The following is a 26,161-nucleotide window of genomic DNA, read 5'->3' as shown; positions in this document are numbered from 1 at the left end:
ATACTTTGCATGAGTTATAGACTGAACGTGGGTGAAAAAGTGAAAAGTCGCGTTTCTATGCGGCGAGGGGGTATAAAAACGCTTCTTATCCATTAAACCAAACCAATGTTTTCCAAAGTTAAAAGTAGAAAGGAATCGCGAATAAAACAATCGTTGGTCCGGTTTTAAAGTCGGCAAATTTTAATATGGTATCATGTTTCTCTAAATTAATAGAGAATGATATCATTGAATTACTGTCATTGTGGACCTGGGTGTGGCGGAATGGGCAATATCGATCAGATTTGTCTGAGTTGTTACAAATAATCCTCTGTATAAAAGTGATATTATCAGTACTTTGGTATAAACTTTAAGGAACAGCAATTAAGGGTTCTACGACCCAGACCGTAGTCTGTCATTTTACCCAACTTTATGCGGCATATCTTCACCCAATTTTGAGTGATTAATTGCTTATGTCATAATCTTACATCGTATTAGTTGCCGTTTGACCTGCTTAATCTCCCATCGTTTTGGTCTTGTGCAACAGGATCTGATATATTGACCTACGAGGTATCCACTCTAGTATCGGTCATCTCAGATGTGCAGGCGATATCTCTTTTTATCATCTTTCTATCGCGTTATCGCTTAATCCGCCGACCTGGATGGCGTGTGCCGAGTCCATAAAAGGGATCCTAAGATAGAGTTCCCAGGCCGGTACTTTGTCGTGTCCAAATTCACTTCGTCGAATTACATAAGATCGGTTCGGATTTCAGCGCCTTTCATTCACTCAGACATACACGTGATATACAAGTAGATAAATTTATACCCAAAAAATTTGTTAAATTTTCTGGGTGGATAAGAATGGAATGTTGAGAACAAACTCTCCTGACATGTGAGCGATATCACTTGTATTGTAGAGCATTCATATTTCTTAATTACGTGTTTGAGGCATACGAAGCATCTGAAATATTGCTATTTTACATTTTTTCGTCAAGTATTTTTTCGCTTGCATAGGTAAAGCTGCAAAGTCAACATACCATCCAAAAGGTGCGACATTGCTTCGTTAAGCACCGCGATATTGTGCTCGTTGTAAACGTTCATCACGTGACAGTGATTATGTAAAACTAACGAAGCATTTGAGTGCTAATCATATTTACAGATCCATGCCAATCGGTGCAGAGTGCTTTGTCTAGGACTTTGATTTTCTTATCTTTCCTAGAACAACGAAGCTGACTGAGCATCTCTGCCTCCATATCGGGTAGCAGACGTGATTTCTGCAGCAGACATATGGTCATTTAGAGGTTAGATTATTAAGGAGGTACTCTACATCGTCATAATGGCTGACTTTCTTTTAAAACATGGATAAAAATATAAATATCAGTAATATTTGTCTATTCATTTCAAATATCGTTGCCTAGCCGAGTAGCTCAGTAGGTCCACACATTGACTGCTGATCTGTAGATCGCGGGTTTAAGTCCAGGAGGGATTTAAAAAAAAAATTCAGATTGCTTTCTACTATAACAAATTTTTTGACTGAATAAAGTAAATTTGAAAGTTTTCAATTTCAAAATATTCTTGCACATATCCTTCACTTTTCATCCATATCAAACTTCTCTGGTGTAGCATTCCTCCTTAATTAAGTAAATCTGGAATCTCTTCCAAGGTGCTATTTCCAGGTTCTTTCCAATCATTTGGGCATGTTTTTCAACAAAGAAGAAATATGAAACTAAGAATCACACACTTTATTTAAACACAGCTTCATATAAAAAGACATTTTCTCAAAACTTGTACCGTTATACATCTAACATATTGCAAAGATGAGCATTTCCAAAAGCTATAATACTTCTGAAAATACCCACTGTGTCACCAGAGAGCAGTAGAAACACTTATGGTGGAGTAACGGAAATTCTTTAAAATGTTGTAATTTGTGAAATTTAAACAAAACATACAACAAATTTTCCATAAGCAATTTTTGCTTTTACAATAAAAACATAAAATTTCCAGTTGTCCTACAATTTCAGATAGGTATATGTATTTCGTTAAGCAGTAAAAATATCGAACTGTAACACTACTGATGAGCAATCTCGTTAAAATACATTAATCTGTGAAACAAATGAAACAATTACCACAGTATTACAATTAATAATGCACGCATTCTGACAACATACTAACTCACTATTTATTTACAAACTTACTACGAAACACCAGGTGGGTCACCATGGAAACAAGATCCATAAAAACAATCTACAGATATCAAATCGTAAAAATAAAATAAAAACAAATAAACCATTTCAGTTTTCGTCCCCTACAATTTTCTTCACTTAATTTCATGGTAAGTATTTACAAAATAAAAGTTACAGCTTGAAAATTATTTCACACAGTTTCAGGATAAGCCATTTTGAATATGATTTTTATTGGAAAGCCTTAGCTTAGTGTCGTATTTATTTCTACTTGACTGTTCAGCAGACCATTTGATAAGTGTAAGCCAAGGTGTTCTATCTCTCGAGGTTCTGATGGAGTACAGGTGGTCGATTTTAATAGTCAAACTATAGGCCATCAATCAACCTACCACCGAAACCACAGCAACTGTAATAAACAGGTCTTGTACACATTTCATCACACCAGAATTATCTAGGATTTGAGAGCATTATCATGTCCAAAATTTGGGTAACCACATGAAACATAGCTTACTTCTGTTGGGACCTATTTTTGAGAATTCCTCTCACAGATCTGATCGAGTTGTAGATGTGGTGTAAAATGGGATTCCAAGTTCTTGGATTAAAATGTACAGAATTGAAACCAAAACAAAAATGGCTGTCCCTAGCAGTATCCATAGTAACTCGTCTCCATGGTAATCCACCTGGCTCATGGTCAATCCAACTCGTCTGGTCGGACAGGTCTCTTCAGAGGAATCATGCTTTTCTTGTCTTTGTCTCTAGACAGGGCCTTCCTCATGTCTGAAATGAAAATTAAGACTTCCTTATTAGTGACAATGGAGCACTCGTATAATAATTAATAATATATGTACGTGGTGCTCTCATCACTTACATTCTGAGCATGTTCATGCCAGAAAACAAAAATTAATCAAAGACAATGGCATGTTGACTAATTTACCATTCTTCCACCTTATGAGTCAGAAGGAATCAAGCTTGCAATGCAGAACAAATACGTGGAATTTTATTTAAAATAATTTTAAAAAAAAGAGTCATGCACTGGTAAAAAGCTACATATCATTTAGTGATAGATTTTATGGGAAGTGGTCTTGGAATTTCAGTAAAAAATCTCAAGTTTATTGAAAACGGAAATGATATGATCAGATCAGATGATAAAACTCTTGAAAATGAAGTATGTATAAATAACTAGAAAAAAAAATCACGACAAAAATTTCAAAGTTGAGAAGATTATAGAATTCTGTTTAGATTCAGTAAAAATTAATACACATGTAGTTTCTTCAACAAAGAATCATGTATGCCCCACATGAATATAGGTTACAGATTGGCTAGACCAGCTGTAAAACATTCATAAATTGTAAGCAGACCTGCTGAAACTGAGGTGATCTCTGACCTCAGAATACTTTTACAAATATTGGTGAATACATTGAAACAGCAGATCCAGAAAAGCAGTCTGAAAAGCACCCTCTGATATTTGCTGTTGGCTATAAGCAGAAACTGCCAGAATCCGAGGATATATCGCAAAATGAAAAATAATTTAACATATGATCATTTTTCAACATCCATATTTCAAGAGAAATTTGAGGTGTGTGTTCCAAAGACTAACTTTGATAATTGATTTTTGAAAAGGAATAAAATAAAAATTACGATCAGGATACAAAAAAAATTAAATTTCAAAAATAATCTACGAGTTAAATTTTGAGTGATTTAGACAAATTGTATCCATATACTACTATATAAATCTTTCACACAATTTTTCTCACTGTAAAAAAATTTTATGAGTTATTTCAATTTGCTAGATAATCAGTAGATACCAGGCGCATTTAAATGAATGAATTATACACCCCATGAAAATCTGGTAATCTGAATCCATGATGTCTTAAACTACTATCCTATCTCCAGAGGCTTATCCCATCCATTCATAAAATTTAAAATCGTCAATAGCCTCAAGTGATCATCAATAGTGTTAAAAAATTCCAGTATACTTCAAACAAACGTGAAGACCTGATAAAATATTTGAGCTGAGTGCATTGTATTAACATGAAGCTCTACAGACGATCTGACAATTGAATCTTGGGAGTTGTGCAAATTTATTCACAGCAAGCCAATAGTGAGGATCTTAATTGTAGGAATTCTAATTTCAAGATAATCTTCTCTGGTGTAAAAAAAAAAAAAAAATGTTCCACACGAAATTGTTCTCTTCATTCTAAAAACCCAGGAAGCATATACAATACACAATGTATGCAGAAAAAAAAATTACATAAGGAATTTCAAAATTGCAACATCTGTCCTCCACATGTTTGAATCAGCTAGTATATTGCCATTCCAAGTGTCTCCCAAGTACTAATAGGTATTTATGGCAGAAATGATACTTATTTAGTAAGTGTTACTACATGTACAATTATTAAACAAATGTATAATATTCTAATTAGAATTGGCAGTTTGACACATAAAGTTACAGGGACCACCTGACCCTGCATTGACATTATAAGACAATTGACAAATTGTTCCCAATGAATTACTGTAAAAGTTGTGCTTAATTTTTGTTGTGATATTTAGTTAAAGGTAGCTCACCACATCAAGACTTTACATTTTATGACACTACATCACAAAATCCAAATGTTTAGTGAAATTACTTGTATCGATTGATTGTATATCTACGTTAAGCTCACTGGATAAGGTATCAGGTTACTGACCCGCAGATCCAGAGTTGAAATCCACCTGTGTCTTTTTGCGTTATTTATTGAAATAAATTTTTGAAAATCACGTTTTCCCCCTCCAAATCGCATATTTTTAGCCTTTTTGACATTTGTTTTTATTACATATCATATCTTTCATGATTAAATCATTTCATGCTGATTTGATAAACTCTCTCTAGGTGTAGTGAGCCACCTTAAATTGCAAATAGATTTCTTTATGTGGATAAAAAAATCATGAATCAAGTTCGTTGCATAAGCAAATGATAAATATTTTCCAAAAATATTACTGTGAATTCAAATAGACATGCAAAATTAATTGTTATATGAACATTATGTAAAGCCAAAATAAGCAGATTTACAATATCAGCATCTTCTAGACATTACTAAATGAAACAATTGTTTAAAAAAAACTATTCTATACCAACTAAATTCTACATTTTATGATTTAGTACTAATCATCAATACATGTTGGAACTGTACCAGTGACTAGCAGGTGTTTCTGAAGTCAGAAATTACTCTCTCTTCACCACTTCAATTGGTCAAACCATTTAGCTATGAACACAGTTTATATTTGTAATGGTAATTAGAACAGGAGCAAGATTTTCTCTCATCCTGAAACTCTCTGGCATTTATAAATAATAGACAGATCACCATACCACCAGCCAGCAATCTGTCTTGCAAGTCCTGTAATTAGTGCAACCATTGGTGTGTCTAATGACACATTAATGTAGGAGCTGATCTTCTGAAAGTTCAGATGGAGAACATAAATGCACCCTTGTCTTTACATCTTCAGTCATGTTTCTCTGTGGCACTTTGTCTTTTATTCATCATAAAACCTTTCACTCTGCTATGATTTACATGTCACTGGTGAAAAGGAATGAAAGGAAGCTCACTGGCAGCATCAGAAAATACATACCCCATCAAATGCGTAATTGAGTTTGACGAAGAAAGTGAGGCATATGACTATTACGGTCCTGTATTTTTAGACCTCTGTAAAACTTGCGTCATTTTCAGATTTTCACTGAAGTTTAGTTTCTGTTTACATGTTATTTTTATGACTGAAATTGGTTATGAGTTGCAGGTTTGGGATATTTTATTGTCAAAAATCTACATAATGCAATATTTCCCCCAAATTTTATGACAGCTTTAACTTTATGCTTCAACATGATTAAACAATGAATCAGTTTAAAAGACATTTGTTACAGGAATACAGGTATCATTCATCCTATTCAGAGAGATAATTTCAATTTGAGTTATTCTAATCAACATTGTCCTTTTTAAAAAATAGTTCACCTAGTATGACAAAGGCTTAACAAGGTTTTCCTAATAGCCCATGGATTGGTGTGTGTAAACTTGTGGAATTAAAAATCTTTTTAAAAAATTTGGCCTAGAGTATCCTTTAACCAGGACAACATATGTGCATGTACTAAAATTAGGTGACAGTCCACGGTAGTTGGAATGGTCAACCCCCCCCCCCTCCCCCGCATCTATTTCAAAATAATCTTCTGAAGGAACACTGGTAAGATTTTTACCCACATTCCTATTAATAATGATGTAGATTTTACAGTTGTTCAGGATATCCACCATGGATAGAGGACATGGCCTGAGGGTCACTTCAAAATGGGTATATCATTTTCAAAAACAGTATCTCTTAACATGTCTTACATATTTCACAGGTGTATTCTTTGTGACAAAACCATTTTGTGCACATTGCCACTATTGATATTATGACCATGACCTACTTTTACAAAAAAGTATCATTCTTGCATAGAAATCTCATGTCTCTGTGAATTTAACTGTGACATTTCAGAGCCTTAATTAATCACATGCTTTAACTTTGAACTGTAAGTAACAGAATTTTTTTTAGGTAGATTGATTTCTTGTAAAAAAAACTATTTTCCTGAATACCAAAAATTACAACCTTAACATTTGAACATGTTTTAAAAATTGAAATCTTGGTCATTGTACATGAAATGTTAGGAAATTGGGGAGTTTTCTGTTTCTTGTGACAAGACATGTAAGTGGGGCAGTTACTTATGACATTGACCTTTGACCTGCTTTAAAAAAACGATAATTACCCATAACGTGAGCATTAGGTGTGCTACCTGTACCCATAAAAAAAAATCATGAAAATGAAAACAAGGTCTTTCTACTAAGTGATACTACGACCTTGACCTTTAGATATGATAGGCATCCTCTGCTTGGCATGAGGTGTATGTGTACCAAATCATTCTGTTGTCATAAAGTTTAGTTCTTAGTTTGCCATCCGCATCTATGTTTGATAAAATATATAAGTACAAAGCAGATGTGGAAGACTCTGTGGTGTCTTTTATTTCGAGTACACTGGGATATATCAGATCCACATAATTTATTATGAATGAAAATGATTATTGTTAATAGATAAATAATCCTTGATGCATCTAAATGTCGAGTTAAAGGCCACAGCTAGAGATTTTTGTCTTTTCATGTAGAAGTTTTTGAATAAATTCAGCCTAATCAGAATATAAAAACAGGTCAGCTAACAAAGGAGCACAATTTGTGCCCATGGGAATTCCAACAGAATCAGAGTAGTGTTTAACAAAGTAATTTTTTGAATCACTGAATTTTCCTTTTCCCATTTTTCTTGAAGAAGCAACTGTCTATGGTGTCAAAAGTCTAGTCTTTATTTAATTTAACATGAGGAATGGTTGTGTAAAGTGTTGAAAAGTCGCATGTTTTGATGTTGATTTGAGTTTATGTAATGGTAGGAAATAAGGCTTCCATATTTCATCCCACTACATCTTTGTATCAGTTCAACTATATCTAACCTTGTTGCCTTGACATAGCTCCTTAGTAACAATTCTGAGACAAGAGATTTTTACATTTCACATGTGTATTGGTTGTGACAAACCTCTTTATTAGTACCATTGTACATGACTGAGACCTTGTTCTCTGTTTGAAATTTCACACGTAAAATCCTTCTCAAAAACTCTTTAATCAGCTCATATAAATCTGTATAACAATTGTGTGAATTTCCTCAGATGAAACATGATTTTGTTTTAATACACAATTTTAAAGTATATACATGTATATATAAAAAATTGTTGCATCTTTTTACTTCATATTTAATTTTAGACTATAATCCCTTGCTGATAGTTATAATAGCTGTTTTTCTAATAAAATGTGAGCCCCCCCCCCCTTTCCTCATAAATCACAGGAAGCATTACATGTAACCATGACAATGTGATGATAAAATCAGAAACCCTCCCAGCACATCACCCAAACAAACACCACCATACAACAAAGGGGAAAGACAATAGACTGACGAAGATGGATGCAAAGCCTCGGATTCCAATGATACCAAAAAATTGAAATACGTGTGAAAACGAAAAGAGAATACCACACTACCACAAGTACAATATGGCCACCGCATAATGCCACATCTGGAACCATATGTGATCAGTTTCTCTGATTTCTATCAAATGCTCCCTCTTATACATCATATTCAATGAGTGCTTGTTTAAATACCTTCTATATGCTAACCAGATATAATATTTAGACAACCAGTGGCCCTTTTTACAATAAATTTTATGATCGGCTAAGAGAAATTGTTTTTGTCTGCCTCACACTCAACTGAGTAAACGAAAAATAAGTAAGCTGTGAGAGAGAAGTTCTATCACCTATTTATATACATGTACTTTGCTTTGCTCATGCATACAGAAATATATGAATGAAGAATAAAACAAGAAATTATATACTGTTTTTAAATTTCTATCTTAATCTTAAGATTTTTTGTGAAAAAGTAAACGTGCAATGCATCCTATAAATATTGAATAAGTCATCCATAGCATTTTCTTCATAGGATGTGTGGTTTCTTTTGCCATTTGAAAATTCCTAAATGGGTAATGTCTTTATAAACCAGAAAATTGTGTGACTATAAAGAGAAAAATATTATTGCTTATGTCAAAAATATTATAAATCTTTCCACCAACTTTCATGTCAAAATTAGGGTAGGTTGGAAATAAATAAATAAATTTCTCTGTTGTCTTGGATATAAAATAACTAAGTGTCAACTCCAAGAAAAAAAATTCTTCAATGATCTTTTAAACAAAACGTTAGCAAAATTTCTAGGGTAAGGGTATAGTTTAGGGTCTGTTGGGTTAGTGGAAATGCTGCAATTTTTTTTTTTATCTTAGGCCTTAATTATTAATATTACAGGTATATTGCATCTATAAATAATGAACCATCAAAATAGCACATAGATATATTTATATCCTGACCATGAGTTGGTAGGAACATCCAGACCATAGACAAAACTGACAACAGAAAAAAATGGTGATTGAACATCTACTTTGTAGTACTCCCTGCCCCAGAACTGGTGTGTGAGTGGGTGGGGTGGGGAGGGGGGTTGTTGTTGTTGTATAAACAAAAACATGTACTGTATATTTCTAACATAATCTTTAGCAAGAAAATTATTTTGAAATAAACAAGCAGATCACATAATCAAATTCTAATACATTCGAAATGTTTATAATTGAAATATTTCAGAAACACAAGTGTTGCAACCTCAGCTCAATGTCATTAGACACCAGTATTCATTTGGTGAACATCGGCCAAGAACTTTTTGTTAACCCTATTCCCCATTTGTGTATGTATAGCCCATTGAAAGCCTAAAATAAACAAGATTTTCCCTCAATCACAGAAAGATTCTGTGAGCCATCACTTTTGTCAAATTACAAATAAACAAGACTTCCCCTGGTGTTAGCAAGCTTTAGGAAACCAGACAAGATAAAACTTGTGTATAACAGTTGTAAAATCAAGCCTAAGGCTTATAAATAGCTTTATCCTCAGAAAACCTGGTGAATTGACAACACATTTGTTTTTTCTATAATTGTAAAAATTGACATTGTAAGCATCAGGAAACAGAGTATTTTCAAGATGTTTAACATTTGCACCCCCTACACAAAGTGCAAATCTCTTTCCCTCAATCAAAACTCAAGTGGGAATAATGTAGATTTCTACAACTTTATCTTCCTGGAGAACTGAATTTCTCGTAGAAACAGCTGGCAATTTCAGCTATTTATTCCAACACAGTTAAAAGGTAAAAATGAAAATACCGGAACAATCCAAGACTTGCAGAAATTTGAATCCCAACATTTTTCCATGATCAGAACATGCATGCAGTAACTATGGTAATTTTGGCACTTTTCTCTACTTATTGAAACAAGCATGTTTATTGTCTCTTGTCAGCATTACTAGAATTCTGTAAATTGAAATGAACATAATATTCTTTCTTTTCAATACACTGCAAAAATGCATAACTACCAGCAAGACACAGTATTTTTGCAAACCGTAAAATTTTTCTTCACTAGCTATATATCTCATGGGCAATCTCTTAAAAATCAATAAAATAAGTTTCACTGAAATGAATTGTGAGTTTCGGTGCTCACATGCGATTGGTTTCCTCAATTATAAAGTTACGGACATTACAAGCACAGATTTAATTTTATCGCTTCATTGTGGAATCCTACAAGTGCAGAGTAAATCAAAATCACCTGTACTGTGCTAGACATGACTCCAATTACTTTAGTTGCTAAGATGATCTTACTACCCACAAGTTTGCCACATCCATTTTTTTTTTTTTTAACAAATAGTGTTTTTTGAGAGAGTATTATGAGGCACTGAGAAACATGACTATTCTCCCTGCAATGTTGGAGTCTAATAATCTTTGCACGGTCTATATGTATAATAGTACATATTTACCGACTATCTAAGTGACAATGTCCATATGTTTATTTCGCTGTTGTTCTCATTCATTTCATATATATACCTTCCTGTATGTGTTTGTACAGGCGTCAAATGACAATAAGATATTTTGCTGTTGAGACCATTTTCTGCCCCCAATATAAAAATTAAGGTATATGATTACTAGATAAAACTTAAAAAATACTCCATTATTACAAAAACAGTTAAAATTTATTCATACTATGACATTATCAATTTATAAAAATGTCATGAATATGAAAAACTTTTGTAATGATGATTTTAAAGAAAAATTACTGTATTTTACATTTAATAGCGTTTTTTAAAATTGAGGAATATAGAGCACAGGCATGCATAACTTATAACTAATGGGACTGCACTCTATCATATACCTAAAGCCAACTATGACTACAACCTTTAATTTTAGGGAAAGTGTCGGAACAATTCTAAAGAGACAGATTGATGTTATTCATACTTACTGTATATATTTCATTGATTTGTGATTTGTTACTTCAAGATAGCTAGCTATTTCAATATCTATCATTTCTTAATGGGGCAGATATCAGTGGTCATTTTTTCACAAAAAATCTTACGACTAAAATTTTGTTTTTTGCCTTATACTCAACTGAGTGCAACTGTGTCTCGAGTAAGAATAAAGTGTTATCACTAATGTATATATTGCTCATTAGAAATACGTGAGCAAAAAATTATAAGAGTTACAGTGTTTTAAACTATCTTAATCGTAAGATTTTTTGTGAAAAGGGCCACAGCATTGTAAGGATCTATGGCTTAATGGAATTAATTTGAGGTCGCTCCATGTGCAATGGTATAAATTCTTTAGAATATATATACTAAAATACCTCTGTAGTAAAACATCCTTATTTAGATTTGGATCAAAATACGACATGATTGAGAATGCCTTACGACCACATCACTGTGACTATTTTTGTTTTTGTTTGGTTTTTTTTCTATATTTTTTATCATGTTTTTACATTATCACTTTGACTTTCGACTGCCACTTTTCGTGAGTAACTTTCGATCTTCTTCATCACTAAAAGCTTTTGAAGTTTCATAGAGCTAAAAAACAAGCCGTCAGCCTAACCAATGGAAATGACTTTAGACATTTGCTTACAATTCTCTCAATATGCATTATGTAACATTTGACAATCGGAAACAGACATTTCTGGGTGTGGCCTGATTCTGTCTGCTGATGATGGCCGGCATCCAAATGGATTAAACCACATCACATTATCTGCTCCAAGATACAATACAAAAACTGCATTTTCTTTGAAAACTTTACAATGATTCATAATGATATAGGAAAGCATCTTGAAGTCTAATATTTCTGCACCAAATGATCTTTTTCTGTATAAAACATAATTATAGCTTCATTTTGCTGTCATGTATCATCGGATTAAATTTTATATCATATTACATCAGATTATGATTGAAGTCTAAATCATTTGATTTTTATTATTCATTATGTTATTCAATATGCCATTAAAAAAATCAAGATATTAGCATGACTAGTTAAACTTGTAACCACAAATGTCTTTTATTTTAAGGTATGCAGTTCAAAGCACCAATAGCTTTGTTTTCTTATAGACGAGGAGAATAATTGACACTTCGATGTCAGAGTCTAAGAATCACAATAAATTAATTACTGGTCATTATAAGCATTCCATTTCAAATTATGTTTTTAATAATCAATCATGTTTTAATATGTGTAACATTATATAAATGAAATTTTCTTTATTAATAAGTACAGCTTCTTTTTAATTAATCAAAACAAAAAGAGCTTCATAGATCATGTCCAATAAATATTTTCAAGATAAATAATGTCAAGCAACTTTTTAGAGATAAATAATTTCAATCATTTCATCATGAATGTTTATCTGATTGTAAAAAGACAATGAGTATTTAATTCACTTGATTAAGGTTGTTTGGTTACTGCTGATAAGCAATTATGAAAATTTTCCAATACCACTTCTTTTTGGTTTCTACAAATCCCCTTGGACTTTGATAATGAAATCACTTTCTGACCTCAGAATCACTATATTATAGTCAGCAGTGACAGGATTATTATCATACAGACAGCAATATAGGAAACTATGATTACAAACTTATTTATTCAATCGTAGCACATCAAATGTCAAGATTCTTGTCCCTTGTACACAATTATGAATTCTATGCAAGACATATGTTCTTAAAAATGGAATGTTTAACATATTTGTTCACTGTAACAGTGCGTAGATCATCTAGATATGTTTGCATCAGCATTTCCAAGCCACTATTACGTTAATCTGAAAATGAAGAATGCCTCGAAAGTGATGGAGACTGCAGATTTCCTATTAACATTTTTGCTAAATATTTGAACCCAACAATTTATTCTCAAATAATGTCTATCAAAGCCCATGAAAAAGAATTTCGACTTCTGAAATTGAAAGGGTATGGCACAAAGCTGTGGTATATTTCGTAAGCATCTTAACGTAGTTATGAGGCAGATTTTCTTTTGACGTCAATAGCAAATTACGGGAAAACTTTGAGAACAATGCACCACAAATACGAGTTAAAGACTAATTAAACTGTCTTTAATTCACTAAAATTCCTTACAAAATAAAGACCCCACTGAGGAATTTTTTTTTGGTGCAATTAGGCAAATTGGCTGCAAGACCTGGTTACATTTCATAATTAGAGCGTAATTAAACGTTGATGTGCTTTTCACGTTTTTGTGTTACCTGACCTAAACCGTTGCATGTATATTACCTAACAACTTTACTCATTAGCTAGAAAACTGTAAATAAATTAGGGAATATGAAAAGGTATTATCGCTGTGTGAATCTCAGTTAATAGCAGTGGTTTTTCTCCTGACTACAAGCAGGTCTAGACAGATAAAGCAGGCATGTAATCAAATCAATGCACTTTTTTAAAAGATTGAAATTGATGAATTATTTAAAAAATGAAGTAAATTTTACACAAGATAAAAATTTTAACCAAGGGAACATTAATGAATTTGCTATTAACTGATTTAGATATGGCAAATGACAACAGACTTTTGAATGCCAAGGTTTTCTTTTTTGTACAGTAAAGAAATCCATCATGTTTAAAGACACAAGGCAAAGGAATTAAACTGTTTCATCACTGTGGAGTCATACAACATGTTTCCCTTTTATCTACTGTTCAGAAATCTTGGCTAAAGGAAACTCATGGGAATAAATGAACTCGTCTAAATTGATCAACCTTCATCCACAACACATTCTTCATTTCATCTGGGTATTGAATGCTAAATACATGTATCATTAACTTGCACACCAAGAATACAAGATGCAAAGAGAGATAACTCTTACTACAACTGTAGAATGAAGTAATTATTTCCCCTTACCATAAGCATCTTCATCCACGTCACCAGAGTAGTATTCTAGAACAGTCCGGTAAACATCATAGCCCAGCTTCCTGTACATGTTGACGGCTACTTTATTAGATACCCTCACAAACAGGTCCACAAAAAAACATTTTTTCCTGAAATATCAAGATCTACAATTCAGGACTTACATGATGTTTCTGGCATTTTCTTTAAATTATTTTTTCATCTCCTCGATATGACAAGTTCTTGTATGATTTCCGAAAAAGGTTTAAATTTCATACTGTAGTAATATTACCCTATTTCGTTTATCGGCATAGGTAGCTCAGTAGTTAGATCACATAACTAGTAATGCAAAGGTCCTGGGTATGATACCCGATTGCTCCAAATATTTCTCTCTCCATCTTTGCTACAGTAATAATATTGTAGTTCATTTATTACTGTAGCACATAAGAGCTGACCTAACATTTTTACTTGCAAACATCCATCAAAATATGCTATTAAACTCCAAAACAGACATGGTAATATACTCTCAAGTTTTTTTTTTATTAAAGAAAAGAGAAAGATTACAAGTGAATTGTACATGAAATGTCATGAAAAATTATATACAGTGATCCCCCGCTATATTGGCACCTGTTATAATGCCACCCCCGCATATCGCCAAAAAAGTTCAAAGTCCCATTTTCCTCGCTATGTAAAACCCCGTTATAACGCCATCCGCCAACCTATTTACAGGTACGATTTGATCAATTACCGTTTTAATCACCCCCGCTAATTATCGCCAATCAACGGCAGGAAAATTTCAGTGAGCAGGCTTAACCAATTATCCGTCGTTAGTCCTCCCAGTATCAAAGTTTGGAGCAGATAATAAACAAGAGGTACTGTGAGCAATGCTCACTAAGAATATCCCGCGCTTACCCCAATTTCCCAAAGGGTGTTGGTAATAGGTAAAACTTCAGTATTATGATTCAAAAGGTATCTAGGAACACAGCATCTCCATGTGATGAAAAAAGCCATTAAAGAATTTAAATGGAAACCATATTGCTACTTCGATGTCCAGTGCACGTGACCTTTGACCTTTTGACCCCAAAATCAATAGGGAACATCTTCATCCCATGGGTAGTCCATATGTATGATATGGTGACTGTAGGTGGAAAGGATAACGTTTTAGAGCCCGGAAACCATATTGCTACTTCAATGTCCAGTGTGTTTGACCTTTGACCTATTGACCCCAAAATCAATAGGGAACATCTTGATCCCATGGGTAGTCCATATGTACGATATGGTGACTGTAGGTGGAAAGGATAACGCTTTAGAGCCCGGAAACCATATTGCTACTTCGATGTCCAGTGCGCTTAACCTTTGACCTTTTGACCCCAAAATCAATAGGGAACATCTTCATCCCATGGGTAGTCCATATGTATGATATGGTGACTGTAGGTGGAAAGGATAACGCTTTAGAGCCCGGAAACCATATTGCTACTTCGATGTCCAGTGCGCTTGACCTTTTGACCCCAAAATCAATAGGGAACATCTTGATCCCATGGGTAGTCCATATGTATGATATGGTGACGGTAGGTGGAAAGGATAACGCTTTAGAGCCCGGAAACCATACTGCTACTTCGATGTCCAGTGCGCTTGACCTTTGACCTTTTGACCCCAAAATCAATAGGGAACATCTTGATCCCATGGGTAGTCCATATATATGATATGGTGACGGTAGGTGGTAAGGATAAAGCTTTAGAGCCCGGAAACCATTGCGTCTACAGACGGACGGACAGACAGACGGACAACCCGATTCCAGTATACCCCCCCCCCACAACTTGTTGCGGGGTGTGTGTGTGTGTGTGTGTGTGTGTTATAATAACTGTTACGTAAACAATAATCATCTGAGTTCAAATATGCAGTATTGTTTTTGAAATCTGAGTATTGTGGATACACCGAAATCTAATTGCACATTGATGTAGTAGATAAAATTTGTTTGATTTCTTAAGACAGCTGTACACATTACCCCCTCCCTCGATATAATACCACCACCGTTATAATGCCAAAATTGCCGAGGTACAAATGTTGGCGTTATAACGGGGGATCACTGTATTAATGAGAAACGTTGCAGACGTCCTTAAGGAAAACATTGCAGCTTAATGGAAAACACTTTTATTTTTATTTCACTTGCTAATAATGCATGGACCTATAGGGATCAATCATTCCAATGTCTACCTATCTATACATCAATCCATCCACCCGCCCATCCATCCGTCTGGGAACAGTCAAAATAATTCCACTAAAGTAACTGTTAATTGTTTATTACTTTTGTTAACTTTTTAGATAAGTGTTTTATGCACAGAAACCTTTGACCTATGACCATGTGACCTCAAAATGAATAGTGGTAATTGTTTATTGGCATTTATTGGGTTAGGATTCTACAAACTCCTGTATTCCAACCTAACCAGTGGGTATGGGGTATTTTATAGGTATGTAAATTTAACAGTATTCATACAACAAGCACTCACAAATAAAAGAAGAAAGGAGGACAGGACAGTAAGAAAAAAACACGTAACTATACACTGGCATATCCTTATACTTAAGCCTATTTTAAATGAGTAATTACTTCCTAAGATGTACCAGTGTATCAAGTGTCTGTCAAGTAAAGGGTTCTGGTTCTCAAACTACACAGGAGACACTATATATTACTAAGTTCAGTTTGACCCTTGACCATGTGAACCCAAATTCAATAGGGTTCATCTACTCCTTATGATGAACCAGTGTACCAAGTTTGATGTCTGTCAAAGAAATTAAGAGTTCTCAAGATATTGAGCAGACACTATCTTCCTATGTGCAGAGTGGATTGACCTTTGACCATGTGATCTCAAAATCATTTGGGTCATCTAGCTACTCCTTAAGATTTGACAGTGCATTAAGTTTTACATCTGTCAAGTAAAGAGTTCTTAAGATATTGAGTGGACAAGACTTAGTCTACAGACTGACAGACCAACTGACCGACTCACCAATAGACAGGTGCAATACAATATTTCAAAGAGGACACAATAATCAACGATATATGATTTAAAATATTGAATCCAAGGACAATAACTCTGTTCTCATAGATTTCTTTATCAAGTCAATTATGTGATAGATTTCGTTATTTTTCACAATTGTTATTAATACTATTATATCATTATAATCAGTTTTCGTGAAATTTTGATAATGATGTTTTAGGAAAATTGCTATTTCCTGATGTTGATATATTATTCTGTTTATGCATGTCTTGTTTCTTAAAAAGTACGATGACCTATATATTGTAAATGATGATCTTTTAGATTTAACTCTAATGAATGGAAATAAATACCAGATACACTTTCTATACTTATATAATAATGTGAGTATGGATCTACTATAGATAAGTTTAACTGATTCGCTTTCATTACAATATAATGTGAGTACATTTAACTGATTCACTTTCATCACTATATAATGTGAGTACATTTAACTGATTCGCTTTCATCACTATATAATGTGAGTACATTTTACGCTGTATGGTCCGAATTACAATATTTTTTCCCATCTCGTAAAAACGCTATTAAATCATCGCACGTATGTAGTTATGAGACTGTACGACCTATCATAAATTATTTCACCTGTTTTAACCCAAATAATTTGATTTTAAATCGATGTTTACAAATAACCGCGTCACTCTGCCATTTCAAGTGACAGTCACGTGACCAGTTCAAACTTTCAGATCATCGGTGGTCTTATCTGTGTAAAGCTGTGTATTTTGTTATAACAGTACCGTACCGTAAGTTTAATAGAAATACAAATATCAAATATCTCTTAGTAATTCGTTGTTTTACACTCTTTCAGCCTTAAAACTAGACAGTTGCGTATGAGTTAATGCATCATGTTGGGATTCCCCTGACGCGCGTGGGTCTATTTATAGACGTCTATTATGGGATGATTTATATATGTAGCCACTATATTTACTTTCTAAATAATATTCGCACTGTTTTCTTTTACATGCAGATGTTTTCAAGCATGTAATTAAGGGAAAGTTAATAACTTTATAAAGTAATTAATCTGCTTTAAAGTAATTATGTACAAAAATAATACATGAACATCGGGTCATACAGCTTTAACTGATTCGCTTTCATCACTACATGTATATAATGTGAGTACATTTAACTGATTCGCTTTCATCACTATATAATGTGAGTACATTTAACTGATTTGCTTTCATCACTATATAATGTGAGTACGTTTAACTGATTCGCTTTCATCACTATATAATGTGAGTACATTTAACTGATTTGCTTTCATCATTATATAATGTGAGTACGTTTAACTGATTCGCTTTCATCACTATATAATGTGAGTACATTTAACTGATTCGCTTTCATCACTACATGTATATAATGTGAGTGCATTTAACTGATTCGCTTTCATCACTATATAATGTGAGTACGTTTAACTGATTCACTTTCATCACTATATAATGTGAGTACATTTAACTGATTCGCTTTCATCACTATATACAACTTACTGATACTCACTGTTCTGATATTTGTTCAAGGTTATTCATCAATGTTCCGGCCAGACCCAGGCGACGGAACTCGGGGGCCACTGTCAGGGCGGTCACATGACCATGCCACTTCTCTCCACCACCTTCTGCTTTTCCCATGACTGAAAATTACAACCAAGGTACGTTTATTTATAAAACTATATGTTTATGTTTAAAAATATTTTGATTTTAAGTATGTCAACGAATAGTTTACCCTGAATATTCTTCGGAGGGATCAATGTTAAAAAAGGAAGACAATATTTGAATAACAAAATGTGACAAAAGAGTGATAACTCTACAATGAAAATTGAGTCTTTACACAGTTACTGAAAATTCCTAAATATAGGTAATGAATTTATTATCGCGTAATTTCATGAGTGGCATCACTTGTGAAATAAAATTACTCACTTTTAATTTTCTGTTGTAAAATACATGTAAGAATTAAGAACTCTTAATTAACAAGATTAACATACGCGAATTCATATGATTTGACATATACGAGTCATTTTGCCGAATTAAGAACTCGCGTAAAATAAAGAATGTACAGCATCTATCTTTATAAATCTCCCAAAATCCTGTAAAGTGCCTGACAAAATGCATCAGGCAACCCAGTGGTATTGAAATTCTCACTTAGTTTTTCAAGAGAGAAAGTCATGATCTTTCAAATGGAATTGAAAATTTGGAAAATTATATCAGCGATAAGGTAATCTATAAGATTTTTTTCATCAGCCTCATGTCTAAATTGAAGAATCAGCTTTCGGCAAAGACTAAAGATATGATCATTTTTGATAATTTCATAAAAACTTTTAATTTCACAAGTAATAAGTTTTTGACTATATGTTGAACCTGTAGATAATTACATGTACCAGGAAATGTTCATTACTGCAGTTGCTTCATTTGTAAATAAATTTGTTGTTTTTGTTTATTAAGTCATGCTTGATTACAATCATTATTTGTTTATTTTTTCTCTCTGTGTGATAGTAAATGAATGGAAAATGATGAAATGGCTGGGAACAATTTGATATCTGGTAAAAACAACACAGGAAATAATAAGATGAGAGGTCTTTAACAATTTTAATATTGAATATGTTTATCAATGAGGTATTCTACATTGTCATAATGGCTGACTTTCCTTTAAAACATGAATAAAAACGTATATATCAGTAATAAGACTCCAAAGTAATCAGTGTAAGACTCCAAAGTGCGATGGGACTCCAAAGTGCGATGGTCACGCCAAACCCCGATGGTGTGACACACCAAAGTGCGATGGTCCACACTCATGCGCCAAAGGGCAGTGGTCTGACACGCCAAAGTGCGATGGTGTGACACGCCGAAATCCATTGGTTTTTGTAAACGACACAGTGTTTTGGTACAGAATGTACCAACCGTGTGTTTTTTCACTAAAATATCAGTGCAAATCCATGCATAAAAAATAAGAAGTTCAACTTATTTTGTTACCATCTAGTTGTCGTCATAATAAACACAAAATTTTCCAGCGCGAAATCGTGAAGAATGTTTTGCATTATCACATATCCCCAGGATTTTATTACGTGTACGTCACAAGTAATAAATGATCATGAATCAAAGAATGTTTGGGCGAAGTAGATAGTTCTACAACAAATGTATTTTGCCGTTCTCACTATCCTCAACAGTGTAAACCTTGCCGTTGCTGTCGTCCATGTTGCATTTATTCGGTTTCATTTTGAAAGACGTTAAGAATGACGTCACAAACGTTACTAAACTCCGCACCATCGGACTTTGGCGTCTGTAATGTTAACAAACCATCGAACTTTGGCGCAGACCATCGCACTTTGGCGTGACCATCGCACTTTGGGGTGACCATCGCACTTTGGAGTGACCATCGCACTTTGGGGTGACCATCGCACTTTAGAGTCTTACATATGTACATGCAAAATCATCAGTAATGTTTGTTCGTGTAAAAACATCAGATGTGTAATGTGAAGTACTACATTCAGGGTTCATACACCTTTTTTGTTCCTATTTTCCATGACTTTTCCAGGATTTTTAAAAAAAATTCCATGCCCAAAATTATAGACAATTATGCATCATTAATCAATTATTTATCAAATATTCTTATCACATTTATGTATGCCACAAGTTTTTGACACATTTCAGGGTTTGACACTAAGGCACGTCTGACCGACCGAGTCTACTAAATGATAGGTCCGGTCGGGTAAAATGTCGATTTACTAGTCCGACTGGTCGTGTCAAAGAAATAAACAAGAAACTTTACTTTAAACCATAAGATATTTTATTCTTAACTAAAAGAAAATAACTGTAAAGAGTTTGCAAGCAATCTTGAACCGTGTGATGGAATAATCTCTATTTTTAGTTCTAATAAATATGTCGCGGTCGGTGTTTCACGACATCTACTCGATGTTAATTTTAAACGGTTTATTTGAATTGACTATAATAAAGTGTTTATCAAGTTAATGAATTACGTCGTAAACAGCTATTTATCGGTGTTGACATATGTGCGGGAATGTCTCTATATTTAAATACGACTTCTCAGGAGAAAAAAGAAAAGGCTAGGAAGAAACAAAGCAGGGCTTATGAAATATAAATTAAATAAAAAGCCGCTTGAGGTCATTTTATACTAAATAGACTAAAGAATATCCGTGACGGGTAGAATTTAAAGAAACAGAAAACGTGTTTGAAAATCAAATTGAATGACGAGACTTAGATATTTTTTAGACAATTAAATACGTTTTGGTTCAAACTTAACGTTTGTCATTTAAATAAAGTATTTAAATATGGAGAAACTATCAGTTTTTGTCTGGAAAGTTGGTCAGGGCTAGTGGATATAAAGTCAGGTCTAGTAAAAATCGTTTGAAGTAGCCCAACTGGTCTAGCGCTCAAAAAAGTAAATGTCAAACCCTGCATTTATATAGCTGGCATGTGATACTATGACTTCTAAAAATAGCATATTCTAAGCTTCTCAAGTTCCACACTACTCTACTGCAACCTATAAAAACAACTTTGTTGTCACCACTTATTCATTGATGGGTACCAAAGAATGCACCAACATCTCAAAATGACTGAAGACACTAAATTTCCATTTCTTTCTTGTTTTAAATATGCTGGTATTAAAACCAGTTGATTTTGTGAACCTCACTTCATGTATAGGTGACCAAATTTTTTTAGTTTTCTCCAACAGAGAACCTGGTTATAATGTTAATGTATTTCTTAATTCTTTAACGTCTCATGGCATTTGATTTCGCGATAAATGTGAGTTTTCCTTCTCTTCCTGCATACTCAACAGCTGATGTTTCTAAAGTGCTAATGTCCTTTTCAAACCTTTTTTTCTTAGCTTTCATTTCCTCTATTTCTTCAATTAGGCTTTTCCTTTTCTTAGAATAAATAGACCTCGTTATTACGTTGTCCCAAGATGCCGGGACTCGGTATTATGTTGTAAATATTCCGACAAAAATGTAATAAACCCCTATTTATTCAATAGGGATTCTCAAAATAATAAGTCATTCACACCTTGGCTGCCCCAGGCAGTCACCATGTAAATTTCCTGGTCTGTTCGGGGATTAGAGACACTTGACTGATCACGCTTTGATAGATCTAGCAGAATACCCTGTATTGAAGCCAGTGATAAGCAATTAAATGATGTTTATTTAGAAATTGTACTCAATAAAATTTTCTTCATTTTTCACACTTTGATGACCAAAGAAATAATAATATCTCAACTATATGCATGTTTAGCATCTTGTGATTGCTTTCGATTTTAAAACTCTATTTACGGACAGCATGTAGGACAAAATTTATCGTAGCACAGTTAAAACAGCTTGGACATAGTTAGATGAGAAAAGGTAGTGTTCAATTAAAACAATTGTCAGTTATTTTGACATAATAGTTTGAGATTTGTTAGATTTCGTCCATAAATATGCCGATCAAACTGCCCAGTGCTATCGACCGATTCGTGCAAGGCATTTAGCTCAGTGAACATTTTAAAATCCCTTGGTATCTTTTTTTTGATGTGCACGTGATTTTAGTGCCATCATTTAGTGTTATAAATGTGATCTTAATATTAGTGCATTATTTTTTTAAAAGTGGATTGCGTTTGTTCTCCGTGTTTATCGTTGGTAAAAAAAAAAGTGTACGAGTGTTGGATATCGCGTGCGTTTTGTGTCGTAGTTTTGTTGTGTTTTTTAAGATGGGATTTATTAAATTGTGTTTTGTATCGTGCAGTAGAGATATAACGTAAGAAAAACGATGTTTTGTTATTTTTTTCTCTATTAGATGACCTAGTGCAAGAGCGATAATCTTCAATTAGGCAGGCCGGAAACTACATACTAAATAGGAAACCATGCTAAACATTAACTGCATGGTTCCTTGTTTACAATGGGAAGAAACAGTTTGACATAGAAAAACAACACCGGGAGACAAACAAAAGATCGATGATTGATGATTTTTTAACACCTAATAAAAAATAATTTGCCATTTATATAATTTTCCAGGACTATTCAAGGACTTTTGGCAACAATACTAATTTCCATGACTTTTCAAGGCCTTTAATTTTCAAATTAAAATTTCATGACTTTTCAAGGATTCAAGGACCTGTACGAACCCTGTACATTTGTTTGATCAACTGAAGAAAATTTACAAGTTTTACCATCAGTTTATCAGGTATAGACAGAATTATCACCAGTCAGAAAATTCCGAGAATGAAAACATTTACGTAACAATACACGTATTTCTGATCTACTTACTGTATCCCATAATCCTCCCTCCAGCCGACTCGCACGTCTGAAAGTACTCTGGCCATCTGGCCAAGTACTGCATGTAAAATGGAAGTCCATACTGTCACAGATAAGGTTCAATCATCTCATTAAGTACGTGGGTGTGTACATCCGCACAAGTATTTTCAAATTTTTCCAAGATTTTTCAAGATCCGTTACTGATAATATTTCCCATGTAGCCTCTAATCTATACAAGGGGGGGGGGGGGGGGGGTCCTTTTTACACCTGGACTTACACTGAAATAGTCACAAAAACATAATCATATCTTAGTAAAATATAAGGGTTCTGACCCACAGTCCCCATTCTAGATCTTTGTATCCCAAACCAGTGCATTAAGGTATAATTGGATTCCTTGTGACTTTCAATTTGGTTAAAGCTAAACTCAATTAAATAAGAAGAGGCCAAAGAAAGTAGGTTTACTATGCAATTTTGAGGCAAAACTGTAATCTGTGAGCCTGTGAAAAAGATTGGCTACCCTGTTATGACTTGTTTCATTGTTATGGAATTTGAAAGCAAAATTGGGAAAATACCTGGTGTTAGCATTAGGAATGAGGCCTAATTTGAGCCCCTACAAACCCTAAAAACGAATTCTTCATAGAACCTGGAGAATACCAAACCTCGCCTTAAAATAAACTGTCAATTCTGTGAGCTCTAATAATTGAAGTGCACAAAAATGTCCAAGTGAAAGCTGAACATTCATCTAGAAAAATTCTTTGACACAATCCCAGAAGTCCCTCATTGAAAAACAAAAAAACAAAAATATTTTCTTCACGGAGGATTTAAATTTGTGGATATGACGATAACACAAAACCATGAAATCTAAATATCTACAGAAATCAACGATTTTACAGCATTCAGTGAGTTACAATCATGTTGGTTCATGAAAGGATACAGTTTCTGTTAATGGATCCAAATTCCTGAAAGTAGAAATAATCCACGTACATGAATATGTCTGTTAGAAGGACGATGTAAAGTGAAGAACATTTCTACATATTGGAGATTTTCCAAATCAATTCTTGGTTTTTTAATTTTAAAGTGAAATTTGCAGTTAGAGTCTCTTGAATTGTTGCTGAAAGTATCTTTCTTATTCTCCGTCTCACATTTGATCAAGGTTAAACACCCAGGGGTCTATTCGTTCCCCACCCCCAGAACTGGCCCAGGGTATCGCCAGTATGTCTCCTGTCTCTACTTGCTATTTGAGAAGTAGACGAAAGAGATCAACTGGAGATCTCCGAACTGCAAACGAGCAAATTAGGATAACTCTTGTAGTAGTGTTGTACCGATAATCAGAAAACATCAATTGTTGACGAAAAAGCTACTGATTCTGATGATCGATTATGTATATACATTTCTTATACAATGTATTCTGGATTAAATCCATTTCCACTTCTAGAAACTTACAGAATCAAAAGGTGCATATATATATCTATAGAAAATACACAAGCAACTAAACAACGTAGAAAACACATACACACACAACAAACAAACATGTCTGCTTGAAGTGAAGAAATATTTAAGAGGTTGAACTCATGACCTGTGGAGCCAAACATAACTAAGTGAAGAAATATTTAATAGGTTGAACTCATGACCTGTGGAGCCAAACATAACTAAGTGAAGAAATATTTAAAACAGAACACATAAAAAAAATACTATAAGTGGATACCCACTTCTCCCCCTGCCTGGGGTGAACTCATGACCTGTAGAACCAAAGATCGTAGCAGCATGTGATGAGCATGCTAGACCTCTCCACCATTTAGTTAAGTCATTAAAATTTGCTTTCTCGCCACACTGTCACTCACTACATGGTCATTGAGAATGGATATTTGATATAATTTTAAGAGGATCATACTAGATGCAAGCTGCATTTGAAATACATGTATTATAGATATATAAAGCACAAAAATTACAATGAACTCTTAAACAAACATAAATTTATATATAATCACATTTATGTGTAACATTATTACTTATAAATATACATATGTAAATGAAATAAAAAAAACCCATGAATTATGCTTTTTAAAATAGAAATATGTGTATAATCGCATCGGAAGTAGTAACCGATTCCAACCGATGATCGGTTATTAAGATGAACTGATGTCCCATCACTATCTTGTAGCTCTCCATCCGACCAAATGAATAGTCTCATTTGACCAAGTTTACATACCTATTGACCTTAGGCGACAATGAGGGATTGTTATATATGCTTTGGTCGGGTGTAGAGCTACACGAGCGATCCTAATTTGCTCCTGTGCAGGTCTCTTTTGTCTGCTTCTCAAATAGCAAGTAGATGCTGAAGATATACTGGCAATATCCTGGACCAGTTGTGGAGATTGCAAGCAGATAGTTGCCGGTAAATAGGCATGCACATTCCTGGTAGAATACAGAGTCTAAAGCGGGCGAGGGTGTATTTTGTATGTTTTCTCTTGTGATGTTATGGTATATCTATCTATATATATATATATATATATATATATATGTGAGTGACAAATCTAGGCCCAGTGTCGACTTAAAGTAGAGCGTGATGGCTTAGGCCTGTTATGTGTATTTACCAGTTTTGTCCCCAACAAATATATAGGTATATAATAACTCTAAAGAAATGGAAAATAGAAATATACATACACATTGTTAAATCTAAATAAATCGTCACAAACAAACGGACGAATTGTGGTCATTTTCCCCTGTTCACTTCAGCTGTTGAACAGGCTTTATCAGCTAATGAGAATGTCGATCCCGATCATAATTAAACAGTAATAGTTGTTGAGTGATCTCAAACAATTATGTCCTAGATAGCCATGATTCAAAATAACTAAATGATATTTCAAAGATATAGGATTAAATGTCAAGAAAACAGATTGTCTACTAATAAACATCGGGATCAATGTTTC

At 33.8% G+C, this 26,161-nt stretch overlaps 1 protein-coding gene across 1 annotated transcript; it reads right to left on the bottom strand.

Moving 5' to 3' along the window:
• Window positions 1–1,703: 1,703 nt before the first annotated feature.
• On the bottom strand, window positions 1,704–26,159 carry LOC125649188 (N-alpha-acetyltransferase 20-like). Its single transcript, XM_048876476.2, has 6 exons — window positions 25,896–26,159; window positions 24,166–24,190; window positions 23,244–23,334; window positions 18,497–18,626; window positions 13,971–14,107; window positions 1,704–2,933 (listed from the first exon to the last, which is right to left on the bottom strand). The coding sequence occupies exons 1-6, from the start codon at window positions 25,946–25,948 to the stop codon at window positions 2,848–2,850; spliced, it is 522 nt and encodes a 173-aa protein (XP_048732433.1). The 5' UTR covers window positions 25,949–26,159; the 3' UTR covers window positions 1,704–2,847.
• Window positions 26,160–26,161: the final 2 nt, after the last annotated feature.

This window comes from Ostrea edulis, chromosome 5, assembly GCF_947568905.1.
Source record: "Ostrea edulis chromosome 5, xbOstEdul1.1, whole genome shotgun sequence".
In the NCBI taxonomy this organism is placed as follows: Eukaryota; Metazoa; Mollusca; class Bivalvia; order Ostreida; family Ostreidae; genus Ostrea; species Ostrea edulis.
Note: the sequence above shows the minus strand (reverse complement) of the source record. Positions and strands in the feature narration are given on the sequence as shown.

Coding starts and splice junctions, on each gene's coding strand:
- LOC125649188 (XM_048876476.2), bottom strand. CDS start 25,948: ATGACCACAATTCGTCCGTTTGTTTGTGACGATTTATTTAGATTTAAC. Junction 23,335..24,165: donor TGGATCCATTAACAGAAACT/GTATCCTTTCAT, acceptor TATCTGTGACAG/TATGGACTTCCATTTTACAT. Junction 2,934..13,970: donor CGTGGATGAAGATGCTTATG/GTAAGGGGAAAT, acceptor TTTTCATTTCAG/ACATGAGGAAGGCCCTGTCT.